General features: G+C 39.1%; 1 protein-coding gene across 1 annotated transcript in view; it reads left to right on the top strand.

Annotated features, from left to right (window-relative positions):
- Positions 1–25,283, top strand: part of RRAS2 (RAS related 2) — an 80,519-nt gene extending 55,236 nt beyond the window's left edge. Inside the window, exons 2-6 of the mRNA XM_043481370.1 lie at positions 12,776–12,863; positions 13,775–13,877; positions 14,048–14,156; positions 22,540–22,658; positions 24,448–25,283. Of these exons, the coding sequence (XP_043337305.1) occupies positions 12,776–12,863; positions 13,775–13,877; positions 14,048–14,156; positions 22,540–22,658; positions 24,448–24,535 (507 nt within the window). The 3' untranslated portion in view covers positions 24,536–25,283. The remainder of the gene's footprint in view (positions 1–12,775; positions 12,864–13,774; positions 13,878–14,047; positions 14,157–22,539; positions 22,659–24,447) is intronic.
- The last annotated feature ends 1,066 nt before the right edge of the window (positions 25,284–26,349 follow it).

Below are 26,349 nucleotides of genomic sequence, written 5' to 3' on the forward strand. Positions count from 1 at the left end.
AATATGCCAGCAAATTTGGAAAACTCAGCAGTGGCCACAGGACTGGAAAAGGTCAGTTTTCATTCCAATCCCAAAGAAAGACAATGCCAAAGAATGTTCAGACTACCTCACAGTTGCACTTATTTCACATGCTAGCAAAGTAATGCCCCAAATTCTTCAAGCTACGCTTCAACAATACGTAGACTGAGAACTTCCAAATGTTCAAACTGGTTTTCGAAAAGGCAGAGGAACCAGAGATCAAATTGCCAACATCCCTTGGGTCATAGAAAAAGCAAGAGAATTCCAGAAAAACATCTACTTCTGCTTCATTGACTACGCTAAAGCCTTTGACTGTGTGGATCACAGGAAAATGTGGAAAATTCTTCAAGAGATGGGAATACCCGGCCACTTTACCTGCTTCCTGAGAAATCTTTATGCAGGTCAAGAAACAATGGACTGGTTCCAAATTGGGAAAGGAGTACGTCAAGGCCGTATATTGTCACCCTGCTTATTTAACTTATATGCAGAGTACATCATGCGAAATGCCGGGCTGGATGACGCACATGCTGGAATCAACATTACCAGGAGAAATATCAATAACTTCAGATATGTAGATGACACCACCCTTATGGTAGAAAGCGAAGAAGAACTAGAGAGTCTCTTGATGAAAGAGGAGAGTGAAAAAGTTGGCTTAAAATTCAACATTCAACAGATGGCTAACAAACACATGAAAAGATGCTCAACATCAGTCATTATTAGAGAAATGCAAATCAAAACCACATTGAGGTACCATTACACGCCAGTCAGGATGGCTGCTAACCAAAAGTCTACAAGCAATAAATGCTGGAGAGGGTGTGGAGAAAAGGGAACCCTCTTACACTGTTGGTGGGAATGCAAACTAGTACAGCCGCTATGGAAAACAGTGTGGAGATTTCTTAAAAAACTGGAAATAGAACTGCCATATGACCCAGCAATCCCACTTCTGGGCATACACACTGAGGAAACCAGATCTGAAAGAGACACGTGCACCCCAATGTTCATCGCAGCACTGTTTATAATAGCCAGGACATGGAAGCAACCTAGATGCCCATCAGCAGATGAATGGATAAGGAAGCTGTGGTACATATACACCATGGAATATTACTCAGCCATTAAAAAGAATTCATTTGAACCAGTCCTAATGAGATGGATGAAACTGGAGCCCCTTATACAGAGTGAAGTAAGCCAGAAAGATAAAGAACATTACAGCATACTAACACATATATATGGAATTTAGAAAGATGGTAACGATAACCCTATATGCAAAACAGAAAAAGAGACACAGAAATACAAAACAGACTTTTGAACTCTGTGGGAGAATGTGAGGGTGGGATATTTCAAAAGAACAGCATGTATACTATCTATGGTGAAACAGATCACCAGCCCAGGTGGGATGCATGAGACAAGTGCTCGGGCCTGGTGCACTGGGAAGACCCAGAGGAATCGGGTGGAGAGGGGGGTGGGAGGGGGGATCGGGATGGGGAATACGTGTAAATCTATGGCTGATTCATATCAATGTATGACAAAACCCACTGAAATGTTGTGAAGTAATTAGCCTCCAACTAATATTAAAAAAAAAAAAAATTCAACATTCAAAAAAGTAAGAACATGGCTTTCAGTCCCATCACTTCATGTCAAATAGATGGGGAAACAATGGAAACAGTGACAGACTTTATTTTCTTGGGCTCCAAAATCACTGCAGATTTGAAATAAAAAGACACTGCCTCCTTGGAAGAAAAGCTATGACCAACCTATACAGCATATTAAAAAGCTGAGGCATTACTTTACCAACAAAGGTCTGTCTAGTCAAAGCTATGGTTTTTCCAGTAATCATGTATGGATGTGAGAGTTGGACCATAAAGAAGGCTTTGCGCCTAAGAATTGATGCTTTGGAACTATGGTGTTGGAGAAGACTCTTCAGAGTCCCTTGGACAGCAAGGAGATCAAACCAATCAATTCTTAAGGAAATCAATCCTGAATATTCATTGGAAGGACTGATGCTGGGCCTGAAGCTCCAGTACTTCGGCCACTTGATGGGAAGAGTCAACTCATTAGAAAAGACCCTGATGCTGGGAAAGATTGAAGGCAGGAGAAGGGGATGAGATGACTGAATGGCATCATTGACTCAATGGACAAGAGTTTGAGCAAGCTTGGGGAGTTGGTGATGGACAGGGAAGCCTGGCATGCTGCAGTCCATGGTGTCGCAAAAAATCCAACACGATTGAGCGACTGAACAACATCAAATTATGATTTCATAGGATATTGAATATAGTTTCCTGTGCTATACATTGGGACCTTGTTGATCCATTCTAAATGTAATAGTGTGTCTTCCAATGTCAAATTCCCAGCCCTTCTCCTGCCCCCATTTGGCAACCACAGGTCTGTAGTCTCTGAGTCTGTATCTTTTTTTTTTTTTTAAATATTTTGTTTATTTGGCCACACAGGGTATTAATTGCGGCACACAGGACCTTCGGTCTTCATTGCACCATGAGAATGGAAGTTCTTAGTTGCAGCATGTGGGATTTAGTTCCCTGACCAGGGATTGAACCTGCGCCACCTGCATTGGGAGCTCAGAGTCTTAGCCACTGAAACCACCGTTGAAGCCCCTGTTTCTCTTTTGTAGACAGGTTCATTTGTGCCGTATTTTAGATTCCACATATAAGTGATGTCATATGGTATTTGTCCTTCTCTTTCTGGCTCACTTCACTTAATGCTATAATCTCTAGTTGTGTTCATGTTGCTGCACATGGTATTGTTTTTCATGGCTGAGTAGTGTTCCGTTGCATATATGTGCTACATCCTCTTTATTCACTCACCTGTTGATGGACATTCAGGTTGTTTCTATGTTTTTTGGCTCTCGTGAATAGTGTTGCTATAAACATAGGGATGCGTGTATCTTTTTGAATTATAGTTTTGTCCATGTATATTCCTAGAAGTAGGATTGCTGGATCACATGGTAATTCTATTTTTAGTTTTCTGAGTAACCTCCATACTGTTTTTGACAGTGGTTGTACCAACTTACATTCCAGCCAACAGTATGGGAGGTTTCCCTTTTCTTCACACCTCTCCAGTATCTGTTATTTGTAGACTTTTTAATGATGACCATTCTGACTAGTATGAAGTGGTACCTCGTTATATTTTTGATTTGCATTTCTTTAATAATTAGTGATATTGAACATCTTTTCGCTTGCCGACTGGCCACCGTACTTATTGAAATTACAATGTTCTTTGGGCTGAAAGTAATTGAAAAACATTTATAATTGAAGAACGATTAGAAAAAATTAGGAGATTTACCTCAGATCTCATTAAATTGCAAGGAAAAGCTTAACCCACAGAAGGGCTTTGAAGAAAGTTTTCTGCTTATAATATATTGAGTTTATTGGCTCAGTGTTCCATTTATACATCCATATATACACATGTTCATATATACTGGGTTTCCTTGGTGGCTCAGGTGGTAAAGAGTCTGCCCGCAATGCAGGAGTTCCAGGTTTGATCCCTGTGTTGGGAAGATCCCCTGGAGAAGGGAATGGCTACCCACTCCAGTATTCTTGCCTGGAGAATTTCATGGACAGAGGAGCCTGGTGGGCCACAGTCCAGGGAGTTGCAAAGAGTCGGACATGACAGAGCAACTAACACACATACACATACATGAAAAGATGAGCAATTAGGAAATTGTAAGTACCAATTACACGGTATACATAAAGCTTGATATATATGTTTTCCAAATCACAACTTTTTTTTTTTTTTCCCCAAATCACAACTTTTAACAGTAAGACAGAATATTCAAAGTTGGGAAAATCCAAACCATCATCACCTTAAAGGTAGGAGGAATTCAGAGCATATTGAGGTCATCTTCTGGTTGGAGAGTTGGAGGCCTTGCAAAAGAAAGTAAGTGGTTTGGGCTTCGGTTAGTATTCCCATCTTACAGTCAAGGAAACTGAAGTTCAGGCAGATTAAATGAGGTGCTCCAGTTTCCCACAGCTGGTAAAGGTGATAGCACTGTATTCTGGTCCCTCGGACTCACACCTCCAGCTCTTCCCACTTCACCCTGCTGCCTCCCTGCACGTCGGGATCCTTTGGCGCAGTCGGGGGGATGAGCAGGAAGAGGGGAGTGGCACACATGGCCTCACTGGTGCTCGCAGCCCTCCAGTCCCTCCAGTCCCTCGGGGCAGCTCCGAGCAGCCCTCACCCCTTCCTTTCTGGTTTGCCTTTTCCATTATCCTGAATTGGGCCCTGGAATATACCCTCCTTAAATTAGCCTTGTTCTCACTCTTCTGTTGAGAAAATGGGCCTTAGAGATGTTAATCAAGCTGCTAGAAAGTAGAATAGCATCTGTGTTTGAGTGTCAGGCCTTTCAAACACCATAAACCCATACATTTTCTTCTCACCTTGTGCCTCCAGTAAAGACTTTATATGTAAATGCATGTATTAGTAGAAAGCAAGCCCTCGTGAAACCTCATGCTTGGGTTTATTTTATCATTATTTAAAAAACAATGCAGGTTTTGAGGCTAGAAGTAATGACTTTTTAAAGTGGAGGGGAGCAGAGAACTACAGAATTTTGTGTCTAGCTTGTTTGATGACCTGGGTTCTCTGTGCCCCTTTGAGGGGCAGGGCGGAGGTGAGCAGGACTAGAAGAAAGAAAAGAATGGAACTATGTAGTTGTTAGTCTTGGTTTTCCTTGTTTCGTATTTTTCCTGGTACTTTTACTCCTTGTTTTATAGGCCAATAAAGGAATGAAAGATTTGAAATCTTATGAATTATATTAAATAGCAGGAATTCTAAAACATTCATTAGGATAAGACCTGAACTTAAATCGTAGTTATTAGCAGTTCTTAAATCGTAGTTATTAGCTGGGTGACCTGGAAAAGGTAATTCTGTGCCTCACTTAAACATTTAAGAGGGAAATACATATCTGAAGAATCTTTAGGAAAAGTTTATGTGTATCATTTTTAAACTGCATGTCACATGGCAGATGCTTAATAAATGATGACTCCTGTTATTGATTGAGGATATTTCATTTTTTTTTAACAAAATGGGAGCAGTGGAAGCAGGAATGGAGGATGAGAATGAGTGAGCTTTACCTCCAGAGTGGGTGAGCAGAGCAGGAGTGTTGGCCGAAAAGCCTGGAAACTTTTGATTTTAGTGCTGGATCCGTTTGCTCTTTAAACATTAGGCCAGTCACTCTACCTTTGACAAAAATCTGTCCTCATAGAGCTTGTATTCCAGTCGAGTTGAAGGAATGATGGACAGTAAAAGAGAAAAAATAAAATATAAAGAGAACTGCAAGATATTCTGACCAAAAAAAAAAAAAAAAATCAGGTTTCTAGGTGAGTTAGTTGGTCTTGAGTAGAGTGAGGTGAAAGTTTAGGATTAAAAAGGATCTAGTATACTCTTTCTTTGATTTGACCCTTCTTACAGTACTTAACCTACTACCACCACATTTTTTTAAAATTTTGAATAATATATGCAGTGTATAATTATATAGTGAACAGTTTAATATGTTCTTGTATACACAGTACCTAGATTGAGGAGTTGTCAGGGTTTTCCCATACTGTTGAACCAGCTTCCTTCCCCTGCGCTCTCCCTTTGCCCTCCCCTCTGTACCCCGTGAGTTTAGAGGACTCCTAAGAATACTGCTGTGCTCAGAAACGCCCTGTGGTCTGTTTACAGCTCCCCAGTGGCACCTTAGGTCTAACCTCCTGTCCTTTTTTTTTTTTTTTTTCTTTCTTTTTTTTATTTATTTTTTTTTCCAGTGGGTTTTGTCATACATTGATATGAATCAGCCATAGATTTACACGTATTCCCCATCCCGATCCCCCCTCCCACCTCCCTCTCCACCCGATTCCTCTGGGTCTTCCCAGTGCACCAGGCCCGAGCACTTGTCTCATGCATCCCACCTGGGCTGGTGATCTGTTTCACCATAGATAGTATACATGCTGTTCTTTTGAAACATCCCACCCTCACCTTCTCCCACAGAGTTCAAAAGTCTGTTCTGTATTTCTGTGTCTCTTTTTCTGTTTTGCATATAGGGTTATCGTTACCATCTTTCTAAATTCCATATATATGTGTTAGTATGCTGTAATGTTCTTTATCTTTCTGGCTTACTTCACTCTGTATAAGGGGCTCCAGTTTCATCCATCTCATTAGGACTGGTTCAAATGAATTCTTTTTGACGGCTGAGTAATATTCCATGGTGTATATGTACCACAGCTTCCTTATCCATTCATCTGCTGATGGGCATCTAGGTTGCTTCCATGTCCTGGCTATTATAAACAGTGCTGCGATGAACATTGGGGTGCATGTGTCTCTTTCAGATCTGGTTTCCTCAGTGTGTATGCCCAGAAGTGGTATTGCTGGGTCATATGGCAGTTCTATTTCCAGTTTTTTAAGGAATCTCCACACTGTTTTCCATAGTGGCTGTACTAGTTTGCATTCCCACCAACAGTGTAAGAGGGTTCCCTTTTCTCCACAGCCTCTCCAGCATTTATTGCTTGTAGACTTTTGGATAGCAGCCATCCTGACTGGTGTGTAATGGTACCTCATTGTGGTTTTGATTTGCATTTCTCTAATAATGAGTGATGTTGAGCACCTTTTCATGTGTTTGTTAGCCATCTGTATGTCTTCTTTGGAGAAATGTCTGTTTAGTTCTTTGGCCCAACGGTATTTTTCACAGAACTAGACCAAAGAATTTCACAATTTGTATGGAAATACAAAAAACCTCGAATAGCCAAAGTAATCTTGAAAAAGAAAAATGGAACTGGAGGAATCAACCTGCCTGACTTCAGACTCTACTACAAAGCCACAGTCATCAAGACAGTGTGGTACTGGCACAAAGACAGAAATATAGACCAATGGAACAGAATAGAAAGCCCAGAGATAAATCCACGAACCTATGGACACCTTATCTTTGACAAAGGAGGCAAGGATATACAATGGAAAAAAGACAACCTCTTTAACAAGTGGTGCTGGGAAAACTGGTCAACCACTTGTAAAAGAATGAAACTAGAACACTTTCTAACACCATACACAAAAATAAACTCAAAATGGATTAAAGATCTAAATGTAAGACCAGAAACTATAAAACTCCTAGAGGAGAACATAGGCAAAACACTCTCCGACATAAATCACAGCAAGATCCTCTATGACCCACCTCCCAGAATATTGGAAATAAAAGCAAAACTAAACAAATGGGATCTAATGAAACTTAAAAGCTTTTGCACTACAAAAGAAACTATAAGTAAGGTGAAAAGACAGCCGTCAGATTGGGAGAAAATAATAGCAAATGAAGAAACAGACAAAGGATTAATCTCAAAAATATACAAGCAACTCCTGCAGCTCAATTCCAGAAAAATAAATGACCCAATCCTGTCCTTTTTATATGCAACGGTAGTGGACTTTAGCCCATGAGCTGGGTTTTCGGAGTTTCCCAGAATCTCCAGGAGATTGATTCCCCGCCCCAGGGTGTAGACCAGGCACCGCCCTGTGGCAGTTTTTGGGAATTGCACTTTCACCAGGACCTTGGTGCCTGGAGAGTGACTTGTCACTCCTGCCACTAATTGCAAAGTTACACCAGCTTATTCTCTTTCCTCCCGGGCCCTCCTTATCTTCCTTAAGGCAGCTCTTTTGAATGGGAAAAGAATGAAGTGGCAGTTCTCTTAAGCTAAGTGGAGCTTCTGTTGTGCGGCAGGAAAAACATTCCTAGCTATCACTATTCTGTTACGCTTTGGACAGTCCTACTCAGACCATATTTTATCAGGGAAAATATCCCTGTCTGAATGGGACAGCTTCCCTAATCTTAAGCTTTTCTCCATAACTCCAAGCAACCTTAAAGAGAGTTAGGTCCACATTTGCCCTTCTTACTACCTGGAAGGCATCCCACCTATTGAAAAGAGGTATTGCTTTCTTTCTAGTTGGGATCCTTCTCCATGCATCCTTTCCTGTGATTTCAGGAAAGCACACTACTTTCTGCATCCGTGACTCTCATTCCCACTTTTAGTGGGCTCAACTCTAGTCCACTGTCCTTTCCTGCCCTTTCTGGAGCCTCTGCTGTCTTCCACATTGCAATACTGTGTTTTTTCTCCTTGCTTTCTGCTACAAAATGTCCATCTTGGGCTGTTGGTAACTTTTTTTTCAGCCCCAGGGGAGATACTGTTTTCTTTTCCATCAAACTGCTGGGACTGTATAAGTGAAGGTACACATCAGTTCAGTCAGTTCAGTCGCTCAGTTGCGTCTGACTCTGGGACCCCATGAATCGCAGCAGGAAGGTACACGTAGTTCTCGTGTATTCCTGCAGTGTTAACTGCTTACACTTGGTTGCCTTCTGAACAAGCATGTTAACTGGCGTTGCGAGCTATTTCTGTTCTTTGGCCAGTACCTTTAATACTCCCCATCCCCCTTGTCCGAATCACAGCACAGTTGCTGGGTGTGTGAAAAGCAGTGGGTTCTGTGAAAGTAGGGACCTTGCCCCTGTGTGGCGCTTAGTCGCTCAGTCGTGTCCAACACTTTTCAGCCCAATGGACTGTAGCCTGCTGGGCTCCTCTGTCCATGGGGTTTCTCCAGGCAGGAATACTGGAGTGGGTTGCCATGCCCCTCCTCCAGGGGATCTTCCCAACCCAGGGATCGAACCCAGGTCTTCTGCATTGCAGGCGGATTCTTGACCATCTGAGCCACCAGGGATGCCCCATAAATAATTGTTGAACAAGTGAATGAAACCAAGAGCAAGAGCAGTCAGCAGAAGGGATTCAGGTAGTGAAGAATAGCACTTTGGTGAACAGCACACATCAAACTGGAGAGCTTTGTGAACTGTGCAAAGAAAGTCCTGATGCCTAGAAGCAACGGGGAACCATTGATGTATTTTATAGAGGTATGCTTTGTATACATACAAAATGCACATATCTTAAATGTACAGCTTGATGAGTTTTTACATATGTATTACATATACTTGTGTAATTACTGCTCACACCCAAAGAAATATTTCCAGAACTTCAGATGGGGAGCTTTTATCTTGATTCACAGCATTTTGGATGACAAGTCTAGTCTGTGATATAACTAGGATTGGAATTACAATAGCCATTCCTGGTATTAGCTCATCTTTTCAGTTGAGTAAAAACTCTAGTTCATACCATTTAACTACATGACAGAACAATACACTGACCAACATCTATTAGTCATCAGCATGTGCTGGCACTTTATATTCATTACTTCATTTTATCCATTCTATGGAGTTGTGTTACTGTCCTGTTTTACAGATGCTGAAGGTTAAAGAGGTAATTTGCTTTAGATTCCACAGTTAGAAAGTAGTAGAGTTAGAATTAAATCCAGCACTCTCCATCACCAGAGACTGATTTCCTGCTGGTGATCTGCTGCCTCAAATATCTGGGACCCAAGTTTACGTAACAAAAATATTAAGTCTTTGGGATAGGAGGTGATGATTTATCTTTCCTACCTGCACGTGGGAATGCTATTTTTAGGCACATTATGACCTGTGGCTTATTAGAATTGTGAGAGGGAAAGGGGTCTTTGGTTATGTAACAGAGTAATGTTACTTAAGATGGATCTCTTATGAGGGACGATGATGCTTTTAGTGAAGATGGTTCTTTAAAATCTATATATAGCAAGGTCTCTGCAAATTTTGAAAATAGGACACAGCAAAGATGAAATGTAGACCTAAATATCCAGAAAGTGCAACAGTTAACTTATCTTAAACATTAATGAGTGGAATAAATGCATGCCAGTGTTGGTGAAGAGGCAAAATTCTTATAACATTAAGATTGTATTTCAAGAGCCAAGACATCTAAAGAAAATATGTAACTTCCATAGTCACAGAAAGGAAAAACAATTGCCCTTAGTGTTGCTTAAACCAACAGTCCTCTATATGTGTTATTTTCTTCATTTTGTATCACAATGCAAAGAAACCCATCACAGGGGAAGAATTTGAGCTATTATACATGACTTGAACATTTGAAAAAAATATACTTAGTATTTGTCCATTGTGTTTTCAGACAAACTGGGAGGGTCATTTTGGCACATTAAGGGATAACTTGGGAGTAGTCAGTGAAGCTTAGGTTTTACAAGATGAAAGCATGGCAGGAAGTGTCAGGTTACTATGGAGAAACATGTTTCAGGAAACTTACCTTAAGATTTAAATACTGTATTTTACCCAGGTTGTTTGGTGAAAGACTGCTTTCTTTGGTGTTTATAATAGTGGGTACAAAGAATATGTTGCCAGTTGTATTTGCTTTTAGAAGAGGTGTGGGTTCCAGAGAGTCAGTTCAAAGATTGTTTTGATATCTGTTTATTTTAAAATGGGGATGGGGTGGTGATGGAAATGGCTTTCTACTCAAAGCTGCTCCTGTTGCTAATTTAAAAAAAAAAAAAAATCAGTTCAGTTCAGTTGCACAGTCATGTCCAACTCTTTGCAACCCTATGGACTGCAGCACACCAGGCTTCCCTGTCCATCACCAACCTGCGGAACTTACTCAACTCCTGTCCATTGAATCAGTGATCCCATCCAACCATCTCATCGTCTGTCGTCCGCTTTTCCTCCCACCTTCCATCTTGCCCAGCACCAGGGTCTTTTCAGATGAGTCAGTTCTTGCATCAGGTGGCCAGAATATTGGAGTTTCAGCTTGAGCATCAGTCCTTCCAATGAATATTCAGGATTGATTTTCTTTAGGATTGACTGGTTTGCTCTCCTTGCAGTCCAAGGGACTCTCAAGAGTCTTCTCCAACAGCACAGTTCAAAAGCATCAATTCTTTAGTGCTCAACTTTCTTTGTAGTCCAACTCTCACATCCATCCATGACTACTGGAAAAACCATAGCTTTGACTAGACGGACCTTTGTTGGTAAAGTAATGTCTCTGCTTTTTAATATGCTGTTTAGGTTGGTCATAGCTTTTCTTCCAAGGAGTAAGCGTCTTTTAATTTCATGGCTGCAGTCACCATCTGCAGTGATTTTGGAATCCAAGAAAACAAAGTCTCTCACTGTTGCTATTGTTTCCCCATCTATTTGCCATGAAGTGATGGGACCAGATGCCATGATCTTAGTGTTCTGAATGTTGAATTTTAAGCCAACCTTTTCATTTTCCTCTTTCACTTTCATCAAGAGACTGTTTAGTTCTTTGCTTTCTGCCATAAGAGTGGTGTCATCTGCATATGTGAGGTTATTGATATTTCTCTTGGCAATCTTGATTCCAGCTTGTGCTTCATCCAGCTCAGCATTTTGCATGATGTACTCTGCATATAAGTTAAAATGAGCAGGGTGACAATATACAGCCTTGACACACTCCTTTCCTGATTTGGAACCAGCCTGTTGTTCCATATCCAGTTCTAACTGTTGCTTCTTGACCTGCATACAGATTTCTCAGGAGGCAGGTCAGGTGATCTGGTATTCCCATGTTAAATTAAGAATTTCCCACAGTTTGTTGTGATCCACACAAAGGCTTTGGTGTAGTCAATAAAGCAGAAGAGTTGTTTTTCTGGAACTCCCTTGCTTTTTTGATGATCCAACTGATGTTGGCAATTTGATCATTTAAATGAAGCCACCAAAAGGGAAATAGAATTACGGCTAAATTCTGTGTAACTAAAGTTACTCCAAAAATACAAATAAAAAATAGGAAGTATCATTCAAAATTAAATATGTGAAGTCAGGGTAGCAAGCAGGTTAGCCCCTGCCGCCGCCCCCTCTTCCCCCACCGGAGGAGTTTCTCTGCTGCCCTGTTCAGAGCACTTGCTTTCACGTAGCTTTTTGGTGTGTGCACAGCTCACCATGCTGGGCTTGTCTCTTCAGAACGGTGTGTCCCTGGAGCCAGCAGGTCCAGTTTCCAGGTGCCCTTGCCTGAAGAATGACCGAACACCTTCAGCACTCATTTCTCACATTAAGCTGCCTTCCTCCAAGTCATCCCTCAGATTTTGTGATGAGTTAGTGGCAAAATGGGCTTTGAGGAGGTCAGTCAAGAGGGAGAATAAGGGAGACACTCAGAACTGACATCAGTGTCCTAGGTAGTACCCTTCTGGATAAAGAGGAAAATCAGTTGTCTTTCAGATGCATGTTTCTGGTTTCTTTTTAAAATCTTTTAAAATATCAAACATTAAGTGATTTGCTTCCTCTGCTGTCTTAACTGCCCTCCTTCTGGTGATGACTTCATAAGGTGATAGTTGGGTGGCTTTGCTAACAGAAGAGGAAATAGTTGGAAAACTAACAAAAATATCCGTGAAAGAATAAGTTTGAGATTCATGCAGATTAAATGAAAATCCTGAAATCACGTCCTTTAGGGTAATACACAAGGCAACTGCAAGGGAACTAAGACAAGGTGTGAGAAAAGTGAAGAGACAATCAGGCATTGAATCAGGCAGACCTGGTGTTGTCTCTTTCATTCCAAAACTTACAGTTTGTTCTAAGGACTGATGCCTGCCTTTGGGTTGGAGATAGACCTGAATTACAGCTAAAGGTGTGTTTCTAGTTTTTTTGGAACTTGAGATCTAGAGTTTTAGGTGTATATAAGTTAATTATGAAAAATGAAAAAACTGCAGTAGCACTGTTACAATCTTCTTACATGTTTCAGATGTGAAAATTCAGAGATGTTTAGTACCCTTTCTCCACTTGGAAGCTGCTGTGAATAGATTTCATTTAATAGGGAATTGACACAGTAGGATACACTTTAATACAGTGAAAATATTTTGATGAGTTCTGGGTAAAGTTATGTTGGTACTTGGGCAAGTAAGCATAAAATTTAAAATTGTGTTATTTTTCTCACAGTCTTATTTTGTAACGGATTATGATCCAACCATCGAGGATTCCTACACAAAACAGTGCGTGATAGATGACCGGGCGGCCCGGCTAGATAGTAAGTAATCTTCCTTTATTTGATGGTTCACATATCCTTTTTTTTAAAGTAAGCTTTGAAGTTTTGCTAGGTTAAATAACTACAGTTGAAATGTTAGATGATCTTGAATATAAGTTCATCTTTTTCATTAGTTTTAATTGATGAATCTACATGTTAGGCAATTTAAATGTAATATAAAACAATAACTGGATTGAGAGCAGGTAAAATAGTCATGTCACTGTAACTTGTTAAAACTGTGTTTATTGGGACATTTGGGGGAAAAAAATGAGGTTTTGGCTCTTCCTGCATTTTGATGAAGGCTAAAATGGGTGAAGTAAATATAGAAAAGCTTCAATATTTGCTAACTTGCTTAGAGTTTATAGCACAGAGGCCTTAGCAAATAGTGTTTTGTGCTTGGCTAAGCATTTCACTCCTCCACAAGAGAAAGGTCTGTTCTTTTAACTTGTATGATTCTTTTATTCACAGAGATCAATGAATACCTCAGCACCTGTACATTCAGTATGGTATTTGGGGGGGTGGGGGGTGGGGTGCACCAGCATTTCCTTCTTAAATTTACAGGTATCTTTTTCATTTCTTTTCATAGAGGAGGTTAACATCCAAGTGACTTCAGAGGTTATCTGACTGTCTGCCTATATGGATTTGATATTTTTAACCTTGTCATTGCTATGCTAATGTATTCTAACTACGAAATCAACCTGCACTGATGAAGATAACTCTGCGACTGTCTGCCTTTAGAATACATTTATCTTTAGCATTGAAAATAAAGTACTAAAAGGGGAATGGTGTTTAAAAAATTATACCAAGTGTGATGTTTTCCAAAGGATTCACATTAACTGGGCCTGCGCATGTGAGGGAGCCATTTTTGTGAGATGAACACATGAACATCATTACATTTCTTGTTTTTTCTTTAGTTCTGGATACAGCGGGACAAGAGGAATTTGGAGCTATGAGAGAACAGTATATGAGAACTGGCGAGGGTTTCCTTTTGGTCTTTTCAGTCACAGATAGAGGCAGGTTTGTATCAGTATTTAACTGTAGATCTCTCCTGTTCATGTCTAGATCACTGTTCATTAAATTTGCATTCTTGTTTGTGTAGGAAAAGGAAAAGTAAGAAAGAACTAAATGGGGCAGGGGAGTCTGAATTCTGATACTTGACCAAATTAATGAATTTTTTTTGTTTTTAGTTTTGAAGAAATCTATAAGTTTCAAAGACAGATTCTCAGAGTAAAGGATCGTGATGAGTTTCCAATGATTTTAATTGGTAATAAAGCAGATCTGGATCATCAGAGACAGGTGAGAGGGTTTTGCTCTTGGGAAACCAGTTATTTGTAATTATGTGAGTGAACAGCTATATTTAATGAGAAAGTGCCGTGATCAAAAACACCATGCTGAGTGTGGCACATTGGATTTGATAGGAGTACTGTAACAGGTGACAAGTTAAAAGGAAGTAGACTTGGGGATATTAAATTTTTACATATTACACAACTTCAATGGACTGTAAACCTGCAGGTATTTTATACCAGCTCCATTCACATGTTACAATTTCTAACGTAAGACCTACAGCTGTCATTTAGTCAGATGCTCTTAAAATTACCCCTGTGCTGTGCTTAGTCACTCAGTCGTGTCCGACTCTCTGTGACCCTGTGGACTGTAGTCCACCAAGCTCCTCTGTCCATGGGGATTCCGCAAGCAAGAATACTGGAGTGGGTTGCCATCCCCTCCTCCAGGGGATCTTCCCAACCCAGGGATCAAACCCAGGTCTCCTGAATTGCAGGTGTATTCTTTACCATCTGGGTCACCCGGGTAACCTAATTCAGTGTTAATGCTGAATTACCTCATTTAGAGAATGATTTTAATTTAAATGACAGTATTTGAATTTTTCCTAGGTCCTGTTAATCACATGGGCAGCTCTAATTGCCCAATAACCTGCAGGAAAATAATATTTTTAGTATTTAGTTGCAAGCTTATTTATACTCACTTGTTCTTTACCCAATTATTTCACATTTGATTTTTTAAAATTTTTGGCATATATTGGCCACTCATCTTTCTGTGGGAAAGGGAGGCAAGATCAGATGTAAGTTAATGGAGGTGCTGCATTATTTAGGTCTTTAGTCTTTACCCCTCATCTGGAATACAGTTGTTTAAATACTTTCTTAACTTTTGCTGGTATTTAAGTTCCCTTTTTTTATATAATCTTGGTGTTAACATAATCTTTTGTTGACAGATTTTGTTTGAAAGTGCAAACATCAGGAAAAATGGATTGACAAACAGCATTGAGGACAGACTTCCATTTTGTAATTAACCATTATTTAATACATAATCTTTGATTCATGTGCTCTATTTGTAAAGTTTTGTTGAAGGTATACCAAGTTTTAGACGTGAACTTGAGAGGATGATACTGTTCTAAAGCTAAGTTTAGAAATGTTTACCTGATGTAAAATAAATTTTACCGCTACTTCTCTTTCAGATCTGATTTATTATAAAGTTAAGGTGAAAACATTCTATCTTCATTTCAAACCAGTATAAGCTGTTGAAAGTAATTTAGAATATGGCATTGATCACATCCCAAAACCTGGAGTAGACAGTCCATCTTTTTTAAAAAATTTATATTTTATCTTGAGGTGACCATTTTCTTCAGCATTTCTCAATCTAATTATATTGATTAAATATTGCTCAGTAGGACTTTTTTACTGCCTTTCTCAGCCCTTTCTAGTACTGGAAACATTTGTAGATGTTCTTGGATCTGAGAACTAATGGCAAAGTAGCTCTGCAGGGAGCAGGGCGTTCTTGCTATATCTAATGCTGGATAGATAGATTTCCTGCCCTGGTTTTTCTCAAGGTTTTTCATGGTGGCAACTCCAGTAAAGGAATAAGTTGGCAGGCCTGGGCTGAGGTGGGAGTCTTCTATACGTTTGGCAAGATTAGGGAGAACAGAGAAGGGGAGAGTGTGTCCACCAGAATAAGTCTTGCCATCGTTAGCTTGGGGGCAGGGAATTAGTATGAATTATTTTTAAGCCATTTATGTAGTGAAGATTGCCAGTATTTGGAGTGTGGTTTCCATCTGTCTACAGATATTAACATATCGTGGTACTTTGGCTTTGTTCTATACCATAGATTTGTAAATTTTTAATCTTAAGTGTTTTTCTTTTTTTTAATAAAAGTAATAGAGTCTCAGAGTAAAATAACAACACAGTGATAAGGGAAGCAATATTGGGAATAAGTTGAATATTTTCATCACCTCAAAGATAGGCAATGAACTTGAAGTAAGTTCTTTATTTCTGGGCTTTAAAAGAGATGCATAGACATTAGTTACTATGTAAACACTGAAAGGTTCAAATGTATATATGTATCCAAGGGTGAAAACCAAATGGCTGAAAACTGCTTAATTTTCTGCTCATTCCTATAGGTCACCTCTCTGAAGGATAGGCACAAAGAGACATCTTATTCCTCCCATGCTTTGTCTTCTCTTTTCTAGGATCCTTCACATCCACACTTGGGGTGTTAGCTAACTCACTTAAAAGTCATCGTCAGTACTCTTATGTGAGAGCCTTTAGTGCTGACTGGAAATCCTCTACGTTTCCCTAGTCCATTCATTTCTCACTTGTTTGGATAGTTAATACTTTCTCATTCTTAAGTTTATAACACTTCCCCTTCCTCATTTTTAGCAGATTGATGATGAGGGATATTTTCCTATTTCCCTAGAAACCTCTACATGTTCCCACCTGCACATGCACTAACCTAAGTGCACGTGTGCCCCATCAGTTTTGCTTCTCCCCACTTGTGTGGATAAACTTCACCTCTCTGACCAACCTCTCTGGTAGGCACTGGAGCCCATCCGTTCCTTCTCCTGGGCATCGCCCCAGCAGTTCTATCCAGGTGTTCCAGTTCTCTCCTGCATGATCATTTCCATCAGCCTGAGACATGCTGCAGTGCTCTCATCTTTAAAACAAAAAGTAACCATAGCAAAATGGCAACCCACTCCAGTATTCTTGCCTAGAGGATCCTCTGGACAGAGGAGCCTGGTGGGCTGCCATCTATGGGGTCACACAGAGTCAGACACGACTGAAGTTACTTAGCAGCAGCAGCAGCAACCATAGCAAGTGCTAATCTCACATCCCTCTTCAAGAAGTTTTTTGCTGCTCCTCCGAGTAAGCAAAACTCCTTAGAAGTGTTATCTATACACTCCTTCTCTGCTTCTTTTCCTTTCTGGCACTGACTGCAGGCATGTAGCACTCGGTCAAGGTCACCGCTTAACGCAGATGTCAGTAACATTGGACACAGATACTCACATTCTCCTTTTTGAAACACTCCGTTTACTTAGCTGTGGAGCAGTATTCCTGCACCTCCTCCCTCCTCCCTTTGTTGATACCTCCTTGTCTGTGTTAGGTATCTTAGGGCTGAGGCAGACTCTCTCTTAGGCCCTGGGTGTACAAACATACCTTTCCCCTCCTAGCCTTGAGGGCCTTACTCATAGTAGTTGAAATACTATATTAAAGGTTTTTACCTTTGAAAACCCTCTTCAGAATTAAAGGTGATATTCTATGTACCTTGGCATCCTTATTTGCTCTACCAGCTGAACCCGGACAGGCCACAGGCACCCCATAAAAACTTCCCCTTGTTTGGAAATGCTGACTTGTTGGCTGTCTCTTTAGACTCATAATCACTCACCAGTCTGATTGCCGTCAGCTGCTGGTCAGCTTGTTAATTCCTGCCTTTGTCTTAGGCATGATCCTTTGGACTTGCTCTAGTTTCTGTCCTGTTTTTCTTACAGAGCAAATGCCAGTTCCCTGTGTTCTTTATATGTGGGTCAGCCCTGGGTATCCCTACTACTGCTCCTGAGATTCTGAACCCATCAGGGAGGGGAGATCAGCCGGAAGAGGCTTTGCTGCTTCCTTTTGGCTTCTGTATGTCTCTGGACTTGCTTCTTGCATCCCCTATTCATCCAGCTTTTATAGAACACTTTCTAGGCACTGATGACAGAAAAAAACAAGGTCACTGACATAAAAAGAGATCTGAAGAATTTGAATGGCAGTTTTACCACATACCTGAGCCTTTAGAGAGACTGATCATTTTGTTTATCCTGTCAGAGATGTAGTAAGAAAATATAGGTAAATGATTTGCTTACCCTTGCTAAAATGTAAACCTTATTAAATATGACAGCATATTAATTCTGAAATTTAATACAGCAGCTGTGTGTGGGCTTGGACTGTGAACTTCATGGGAGCTCTGATTTCAGGTTCCTTGTCCTTGACTCAGCCTGGTCTAGAAATCAGCAGTTTTTGTCTCTCTCTGTTTTTTTGTGTGTTTTTGATTTTCCCCCTTTTACCTCTCCTGGCTTAGTTTCTCCTCTCCTTCTTGTTAAGTGCTTGTCATCAATAATTTGAGAAAGGCACGTAACAATGTATTACGTCAGTGTGCTCATCCCTTCTCCTCCTGTCTGTCTGTACCTTGACCACAACGTGCCCCTGCACCCTCCCAGGGAAAACAGGCTCCTCCCCACAACAGGAGAGCGAGGGTCCTTCTGGCTTTACCTCTTGGTGCCTTGTCTGCATCTAAAAGGTTTGTAAGCACCATGAGGGCTTCTCAGTTTTGACCGCTTTGTTTTGTTCATATTTTATCCTTAGCACATAGAACAAAGTTGCTGAAGGAATGAATCAAGGCATCAGTGAATCAAGATGTGGTATTAAAATGACTACATAATAGATATTTTTGAAAAACAAATTTTGCTTCTGTAAACTTAGGTTGTATTGTTAACTCAATACAACCTTGAGTGAGTATTGCAGATGTTGTAGTCTATTCCTATTAAACCCCATTTGTTTGATAAAATTGCTCTCATCATTCCCATTTTGCTCTTCTCTATTTAAAAATACATAAGTGTTAGATAAACTTGTATTATTGTGGATTTCCATGAAGATTCATTTGTGCCTTTGAACTGAGTCTCATTGGAGGTTTCCAAATGTAAACCTGAATTTCTTGCATCAGATTCACCTTGGCTGTTTAAAATGAAACATTTCTGGGCAGCACTCAGATCTACCAAAACAAAGCTTAAGATTTGGTATCTTTATAAAATTCCCTGATTGGGGAACCTCCAGGAAATCCTTGTTTATGTGTCTTTCAGTTTTTGTTGATTTTTGGCTTCACAGTGTTTTGGCTTTGTTCCATGTGGTGTTCTTTTTGTCATATTTTTTTGCTTTTGTGGTGGTGATGCTGTTTTTACTTCTTAACTAAAAGTATGCTCAGTAAGCTCATAAGCAGCACTATATGTGGTTAGAGATGTCTTGAGCAGAAACGTGTGTGTGAACTTTGCTGACCTCGGTTCCTGGAAGACTGGTGTGAGACCGTGCTAACAAACAAACAAGTGAAGCACATAAACAGTCTTAGCAGTGGCATTTTTTTTTTTTAAATCATCTATACTATTAATGCCTTAATTTTTCTTAATTGTATAAAAATGGGTCATTTGCTGTTTCCCTCCAGCTGAATTATATCTTGTAGGTGGGAGAGGGCAAGGTAGCTTTCTGAGGAGTAATTGAGCAGAAAGAGTAATATTCTTTTTTTTTTTTTTTTTCATTTATTTTTATTAGTTGAGGAGTAATATTCTTAAGGATGTATATTTCCCTCCCACAATCAAATTACCTTATATTAGTAAAGTAAGTAATTCATTGAGATTGACATGTCTCAACTATCTATTTTTACCTTCAAAGTAAAAGAAGAGAGACATAAGTATTTGGTCATACTCTATTTCCTTAATGTATATTTATTAAGTAACTGCTATGTGCTCTTCTAGGCTCTGGGTGTACAAAGGCAACTAGACCTAACAGCTTGGCTGAAAATGGCATAATGGTGGGAGAATGAGAAGACAAAACAAAAAATTGTAGTGTGTTGGTTTTTTTTGCTAGTCATTAAAGAATGTGATGGGCATTCTGGGATACTGTAAAAAAAACAACAGTAAGAAAGTTTTTGATTGCTCAAGTCTTGAATTATTAGTATGAAATGAATTAGTATAGAGTTGGGAGGGTAGGGAAGACATCCCAGGAAGAAGGAACAGAATTTTTGACATGAGGCTCTATTTGTAGGAAGGAATTTCATGTCAGCTTTTCTTAAAAATGAATTTTCCTTTCTAAATTGGTGGCTCTTCAAAGCTTTCTTTTCATACTTGGCTTCCTTACTCATTGTTAATTGCTTGCTTAATTTGATTGATTTATATTTCAAACCATAGGCCTTATGGTACATGTACTGTTGTGAAGGAGAGGTAGAGTAAAATTTAAAACTGTTAAACTTACTATACCAGTGCTGTGTAGAACCTGCCTGCCACTCTTTTGAAACACAACAGGGTATAATCTGTTATAAAGTAATTGTTAGATGTATACATGCTAATGTAATAGTCTAATGATATTTCACTGAAGGTGCTGAATTTTGTGAATGTAATATTAAATTAGGAGAACAAGCTATATGAAAGGAATAGGTGGAACAATACTTTGAGCTGAAATAGGGCCAGGAATAATTCATATTGTAATCAACCAGAGTGGCAAACTCACCGAGAAGTTAATATCTAAAAATGTATTTCAAAAGCAGAGGTGAAGTAAAGACTTCTCCCAGATATACAAAAATAGAAAGAATTTATTACCAGCAGACTTATGTTAAAAAAAAAATGCAAAAAGAGGAAAACTATACCAAATGGAAATCTAGATCTATACAAAGAAATGAAGAACACCTTTACCCATTTATGTGGGTAAATATAAATTACTTTTATTATTGTTGCTTAAATCTCCTTAAAACATAATGGGATGTTTAAAACAAAAATAGTGTAGTTGGTAATAATAAAAATTATCAGGAGAAAGAAACATACTGTTAATAGTCTTAAACTATACATGGATTGACATTCCATTTGAATTAGAAGTGAAACATGTATATTATAAACTAAAGCAATTATAAAAATAACATAATACATACCTAGTTCATTAGCCAACCAAGATGATAAAATGGAATTGTGAAAACAATACAGCTTATTTAATGCTGAAAGACTAAATGCTTTGTCCCTAAGATCAGAAACAAATCAAAAGTATCCCCTTCCACTGTTGTCTTCGAGGTTCCAGGCAATATGGAAGGGTCAGAAAAAGAATGAAAATGCATCCACATTAGAAAGAAAGTAACAAAAAACTGTCTTTATTAAAAAATGGCATGATTGCTTATATAAAAAGAGTCTGTAGCATTTACAAAAATAAAAACAAAAAACACCTAGATAAGTGGATTTAGCATAACTCCAGGGTCTAAGATAAAGGTACAAAAATTATGATTCTGTTTTTTCAGAGAAAAATCTATATCATTGAAAAAAGATGAGAAGAAGGTGGTTCTGTATGGATGACAGGTTCCTAAATTTTCTGTTTTTTCCTTTTTGCTCATCTTTTATTTTCTAACCTTTATTTATTTATTTTTTTTGTGGTAATGGCAGCAGTGAGCCTTTTTTTTTTGAAATATATATTTTCAGCCCCACCATATAAATATAACTGTAAAATATCAACAATAATAATCATATTTTAGCCCTCTACGTTTAAAACACATATAGGACATTTACTTATATTCAGTTAGCATTTTCTTATTCTGATCTGGCATTTATATGTCATCAGAAAATCCACCCTTCCATGCTTACCTTCCTTCATTGCCTCATGTAAGGAAGTCATTATGAGGTTGCATGGTCCTATTCATTGTTTTTTTTCCCCCACGTATTTATTGGGAGTCTTCTGTGTACCAAGTACTGGGGAATGCAGATGGGAAGGAGATCCGTGGCTTCTTGATGCTTGCCCTGCTCTCCAGGCTCACCTCTTGCTATTCTTTCTCTTGACTTGCTGTATTCCAGCCATTCTAGGCTTCTTCAGTTCCTGGAACTTGGAGCACCCTCACACCCGCTGTTTCCTTTGTCAGGGCTACTTTGTTTTAACTTTTTATTTTGTGCTGGGAGTAGCTGGTTAACCATGCTGTGATAGTCTCAGGTGGACAGTGAGGGGACTCAGCCATACATGTACATGTATCCATTCTCCCCAAATTCCCCTCCCACCCAGCTGCCACATAACATTGAGCAGAGTTCCATGTGCTGTATAGTAGGACTTTGTTGGTTATCCATTCTAAATATAGCACTGTGTGTATGTCCATCCCCAGGTCCCTAACAATCCCTTTCCCTTATCCTCTCCCCAGTGCCTGCAACCATAATGAGTTTGTTCTCTTAAGTCTGTGAGTGTGTTTCTGTTCTGTAAATAAGTTCATTTGTATCATTTCTTTTTGGATTCTGCATATAAGAGGGATACTTCTTCACTTTGACCCAACTCCATAGTCTTTGTTTAGTTCCTAACCTGAATATCACTTCTTCAGGGAGGCTTTCCCTGACCTGCCCAGAAGGGTTATAGACTCTCATACCACTTTGTATACTTGCCAGTATTTATCACTGTTGTATTGAATACTTTTGAGTAATCACTAGGCTAACATCTTGCCTCTGTCATGTTCTGTGTTTTTCAGCAGAGCTGGGCTTCAGCAGTATGTGTTAAGCTGTTAAGTCTCTTGGTTCATCTTATGACAGACAAACTTGGTCTCTGGCTGGATTAACAGTGCAGTCGGTGGCCAAGCAGTAGATAGAGCAGATCTAATTGTTACTACTGTACCTCAAACACAACTCTTGGAATTTCAGGTAACACAGGAAGAAGGACAGCAATTAGCACGGCAACTTAAGGTAACATACATGGAGGCATCAGCAAAGATTAGGATGAATGTAGATCAAGCTTTCCATGAACTTGTCCGGGTTATAAGGTAAGCAGAACACATACCAGATGTTTGTTTTAATTTATTGAATTTGATACGTAGTCATGCTGTGCTTTTTAAAATAATTAACTGGGGAAAAAAATCACCGTTAAATAGTTTTAGTAAGAAGGAGGAAATTGTAGGAGTGATTCTTGGAATCATTTTTGACATAATATGTTAAAAACTTTAATTATGTACATATTCTAGTTGCTTCCAAAAAGCCTAATTTTATTATGTTGAAGCAGAGTACACATAGATTTTGAAAAGAACCAATGCAGCTTCCAAAGGCAGAGGTGGTATGAAGGTGGTGAGGACAGCAGCTCACGCTTGAATGGTGACCTTTGTTAGATCCCGTGCTGAGTGCTGAGCGTGTATTACTGCAGTTAACCCCCACCACAGCCCAACAATGCCGCCGCTCTGAGATGAGAAAACAGGTACAGAGTGGTTAAATGATTGGAGCATATTAAAATGGCAGAGCTGGGGCTTAAATCTGCGTCTCTGATTCCAGAGCCTGTGTGTGCTCTTAGCTTTGCTTCTCATCCATTCCCCGCTGGCTACGAGGAAACCAGGCCTTAAGGATTCAGCAGTCCTGCAGGACACGAAGTATGATATCCACACTTCACAGAGGCTTTCTGTTAGCTGGCCTGGGGGGCCCCTGTGATTCAGAAAGTGTTAATGGGTTCCAGGAAGCTTGAGGTGATGAGTGAGATAGGCTGGAGTTTGTGTGTGTGAGAGTGAGTGAGTTGCTTTAATGGGCGGGATTTGGTTAGTTTGCTGGTTTGGCCCCTACTTCACCCTCTTTTCTTAGATCTGCTGGTTTCTTTGCTAGTTAGTTTGACAAGTATATGAACCTAGTTCCTGTTAGTTGTACATCTAAGGTGAATTGACATCTGAGCTATGGGCTTCTATTTTACTTTCTTTTCTTTTTTTTTTTTTTAGCCCCTTTCAAGGCATTCTCTGTGGGGTGGAAAAGAAGTGAAGATTATCTTTTTATTTTTTTAGTAGTTTGTTAAAACCCAAATTCTGTTATTTTTTTAAGGCATGTAGAGTTTCAGTTTCTCAAGTTGGAAAAGATTTGAGAAGTGAAGAGTGGTGTACGACGTTGTGAATAAATGTGAAGCCGCTGCCCTGTACATTTAAGAGTGGTTAAGATGATAAATTTTATGCGTATTTTACCATATGAACCAGTGCTTTAAAAATTTTTTTATTGCTTTTTTGAGATATCTTGTCCTTGGTTTTGGTTCTCAGAATTGATCCGTATTTATCAGTCAGTCAGGAGTGAAGAGGGGGTAAAGGAGACTTTTTTTGTGCCAGAGACTGTTAGACATTTGAACATAAACAAAAATCTTCAGTCCTCATAGCAAACTGTGATAGGTAGGGTTTTATTATCCCTCCTATTATAACACAGCTCAGAGAGGAAACTAGCTTCTCTAATACAGACTTGTAGCTACAAAGTGGCAGAACCGAGATGGGAATGGCTTACCTCATAAGGGCAGATACTCTATTGATACTCCTTCCTAAGGATACTTGGAGTCATGGAATTTCAAACTGGGAAGGGAACTTAGAGGTTGTTGAGTTCAGCATCTCACCTAATTGAAGACTTGCCCATAAATGAAACTCAGACAGGTTTGCTTATGCATTTGTATATCCCTGCCCCCAGCGATTGGCTTTGATTCCTTCGTTGAAACTTAACACTGACATGCATATGCACGAAAACCAGATTGGTCCAACAGTAACCTGCATTTGTAGCAATATATTACCAAAAAGACAATTATCTGTAGATTTTTCTGTCTTACAGGAAATTTCAAGAGCAGGAATGTCCTCCTTCACCAGAACCAACACGGAAAGAAAAAGACAAGAAAGGCTGCCATTGTGTCATTTTCTAAGAATCCCTTGAATTTTAGCTACCAACTGCCAGGAAAGCCCTCATCTTCTCCTCCTCTCCTTACAGTTTACATCACGTTGGTACCTTTCTAGCCTTAGATAAATGATCACCGTGGTAGCCTTAGACCAAGAAGCTGGCTAATCCTTTCCATGAAGCTAATCCAATGGTCATTTCAAGACAGATTTAATGGAAACACTAAGGCTGCTTCAAAGATTATCTGATTCCTTTAAAATGTATATCTATATACACAGATACATTCTTTTTTTTTTTTAAAGCTTACTTTTAATAGGGATGAATCAGTTTTGGAATCTAAGCTGTTTGCCAAGCTGAAGTCATCGGTTGTGAAATAACTTTTAACTTCTGGAATCATATTGCCTACTGTTACTCTAAATAGAAACATAGGGAGTTTTTTAAAATGTGAATTTTTGCCTATCTCTAAAAATTTTGATGTCAACTTTAGTTAACCTTAAATACACTGAATTGAATCCACAAACGTGAGACATCTCAGACCTTTCCTGATGCTATAGCCTTTGTTTTCCAGTGGCCAAAATACCAAAATGCCTATTGTATTTATAGGTTAAAAACTGCGTGTAAAGCCTTTGCTGTTACTCCTACTCTTAAAGATAATATTCTGTATGGCCAAATATTTGGACTCATTCTGGACTTAGGCATTTCACTGTTCTTGGTATTTTAATTTAACTCTTTTTCACAGCCATGTTGAGAGTAAAAATAAATAATTTCTGTCTGTCTTCCTTTTCACGTATTTCTGGATAAGGGATTCAAAAAACTAAAACTGTTTTTGTTTTGTAATATAAAATATGGAATTGATCTTTCCAGGGTCAGAGATGATTAATGTTTTGCTATATACTTTTATACATTATTTTCTTATCAAACTAGTTAACAAGTATTTTTATATGTTTGTAAGCAAATATGCTTTCACAGCATACCTTGTGTATATGTAAAGATAAGTATTTAATTCTCACTGTTCACTTTTAACTGACAAAGAGAAAAAAAAAAGTGAAAACTACAAAAACTGTGGTAGAATCCTACATGCTGTTCTGGTCCTGGTTGTACCCACCTCTGGCCAGTCACATAGCTACTCAATAAACCTTCCCAATAGAGTACAACAGGATGAGAATCTGAAATCACTTCCAGTATCCCCTACTAGATATTGACTGTTCTATCAAGTAGCAAGTGGTAAAACCTTTAACTGACAAGTAGTATAACTGTAGATGACTTCCGACTTTGTTTTTTAATTCTGTGGATTGTGTTTAAACAATTCAAAAGTTTTTTCCTGATTTTGAGATACTAAGTGGTATTGCACAGTTGTCACTTTATTGAATGTGTACAACAGTTTCATGAAGTTTATAAAGCGTACCCTTGTATAGCTTCAGGTGCTAGAATTAAAATTGATCTGTTATCACAAGATGATGCTTAATGACTTGTTATTTTGGTGGTTTGTTGGAGGAAACTTATTTGTAGTTCTATGCCGTTGCCCTCGGATTTGAATCTAAGATCAGTACTGGTTATTTAGTAGGTGAACTTGAAATGAAATGGAATCTTGTGTTTTAGTGTTTCTGGTGATTTCCTGAATATTTTCTTGTCATTGTTTCTTAAATTTTTTCTGTGAAGTGCTCCTGACAGAGATGCGCAACTGTAGAGAAGAGAGGAGGGTGAATATATACACATACACCCTCTCTGGAGAAGCAAAGCACACACATTCGTTTGAATGCCTATTAAAATTACTACAGCACTTATTCTGTGGGTTTTGATGCTATAGTACTATCTCATATCCTTGTTAATACTTTCAAGTTG

This window comes from Cervus canadensis, chromosome 11, assembly GCF_019320065.1.
Source record: "Cervus canadensis isolate Bull #8, Minnesota chromosome 11, ASM1932006v1, whole genome shotgun sequence".
Classification (NCBI taxonomy): domain Eukaryota; kingdom Metazoa; phylum Chordata; class Mammalia; order Artiodactyla; family Cervidae; genus Cervus; species Cervus canadensis.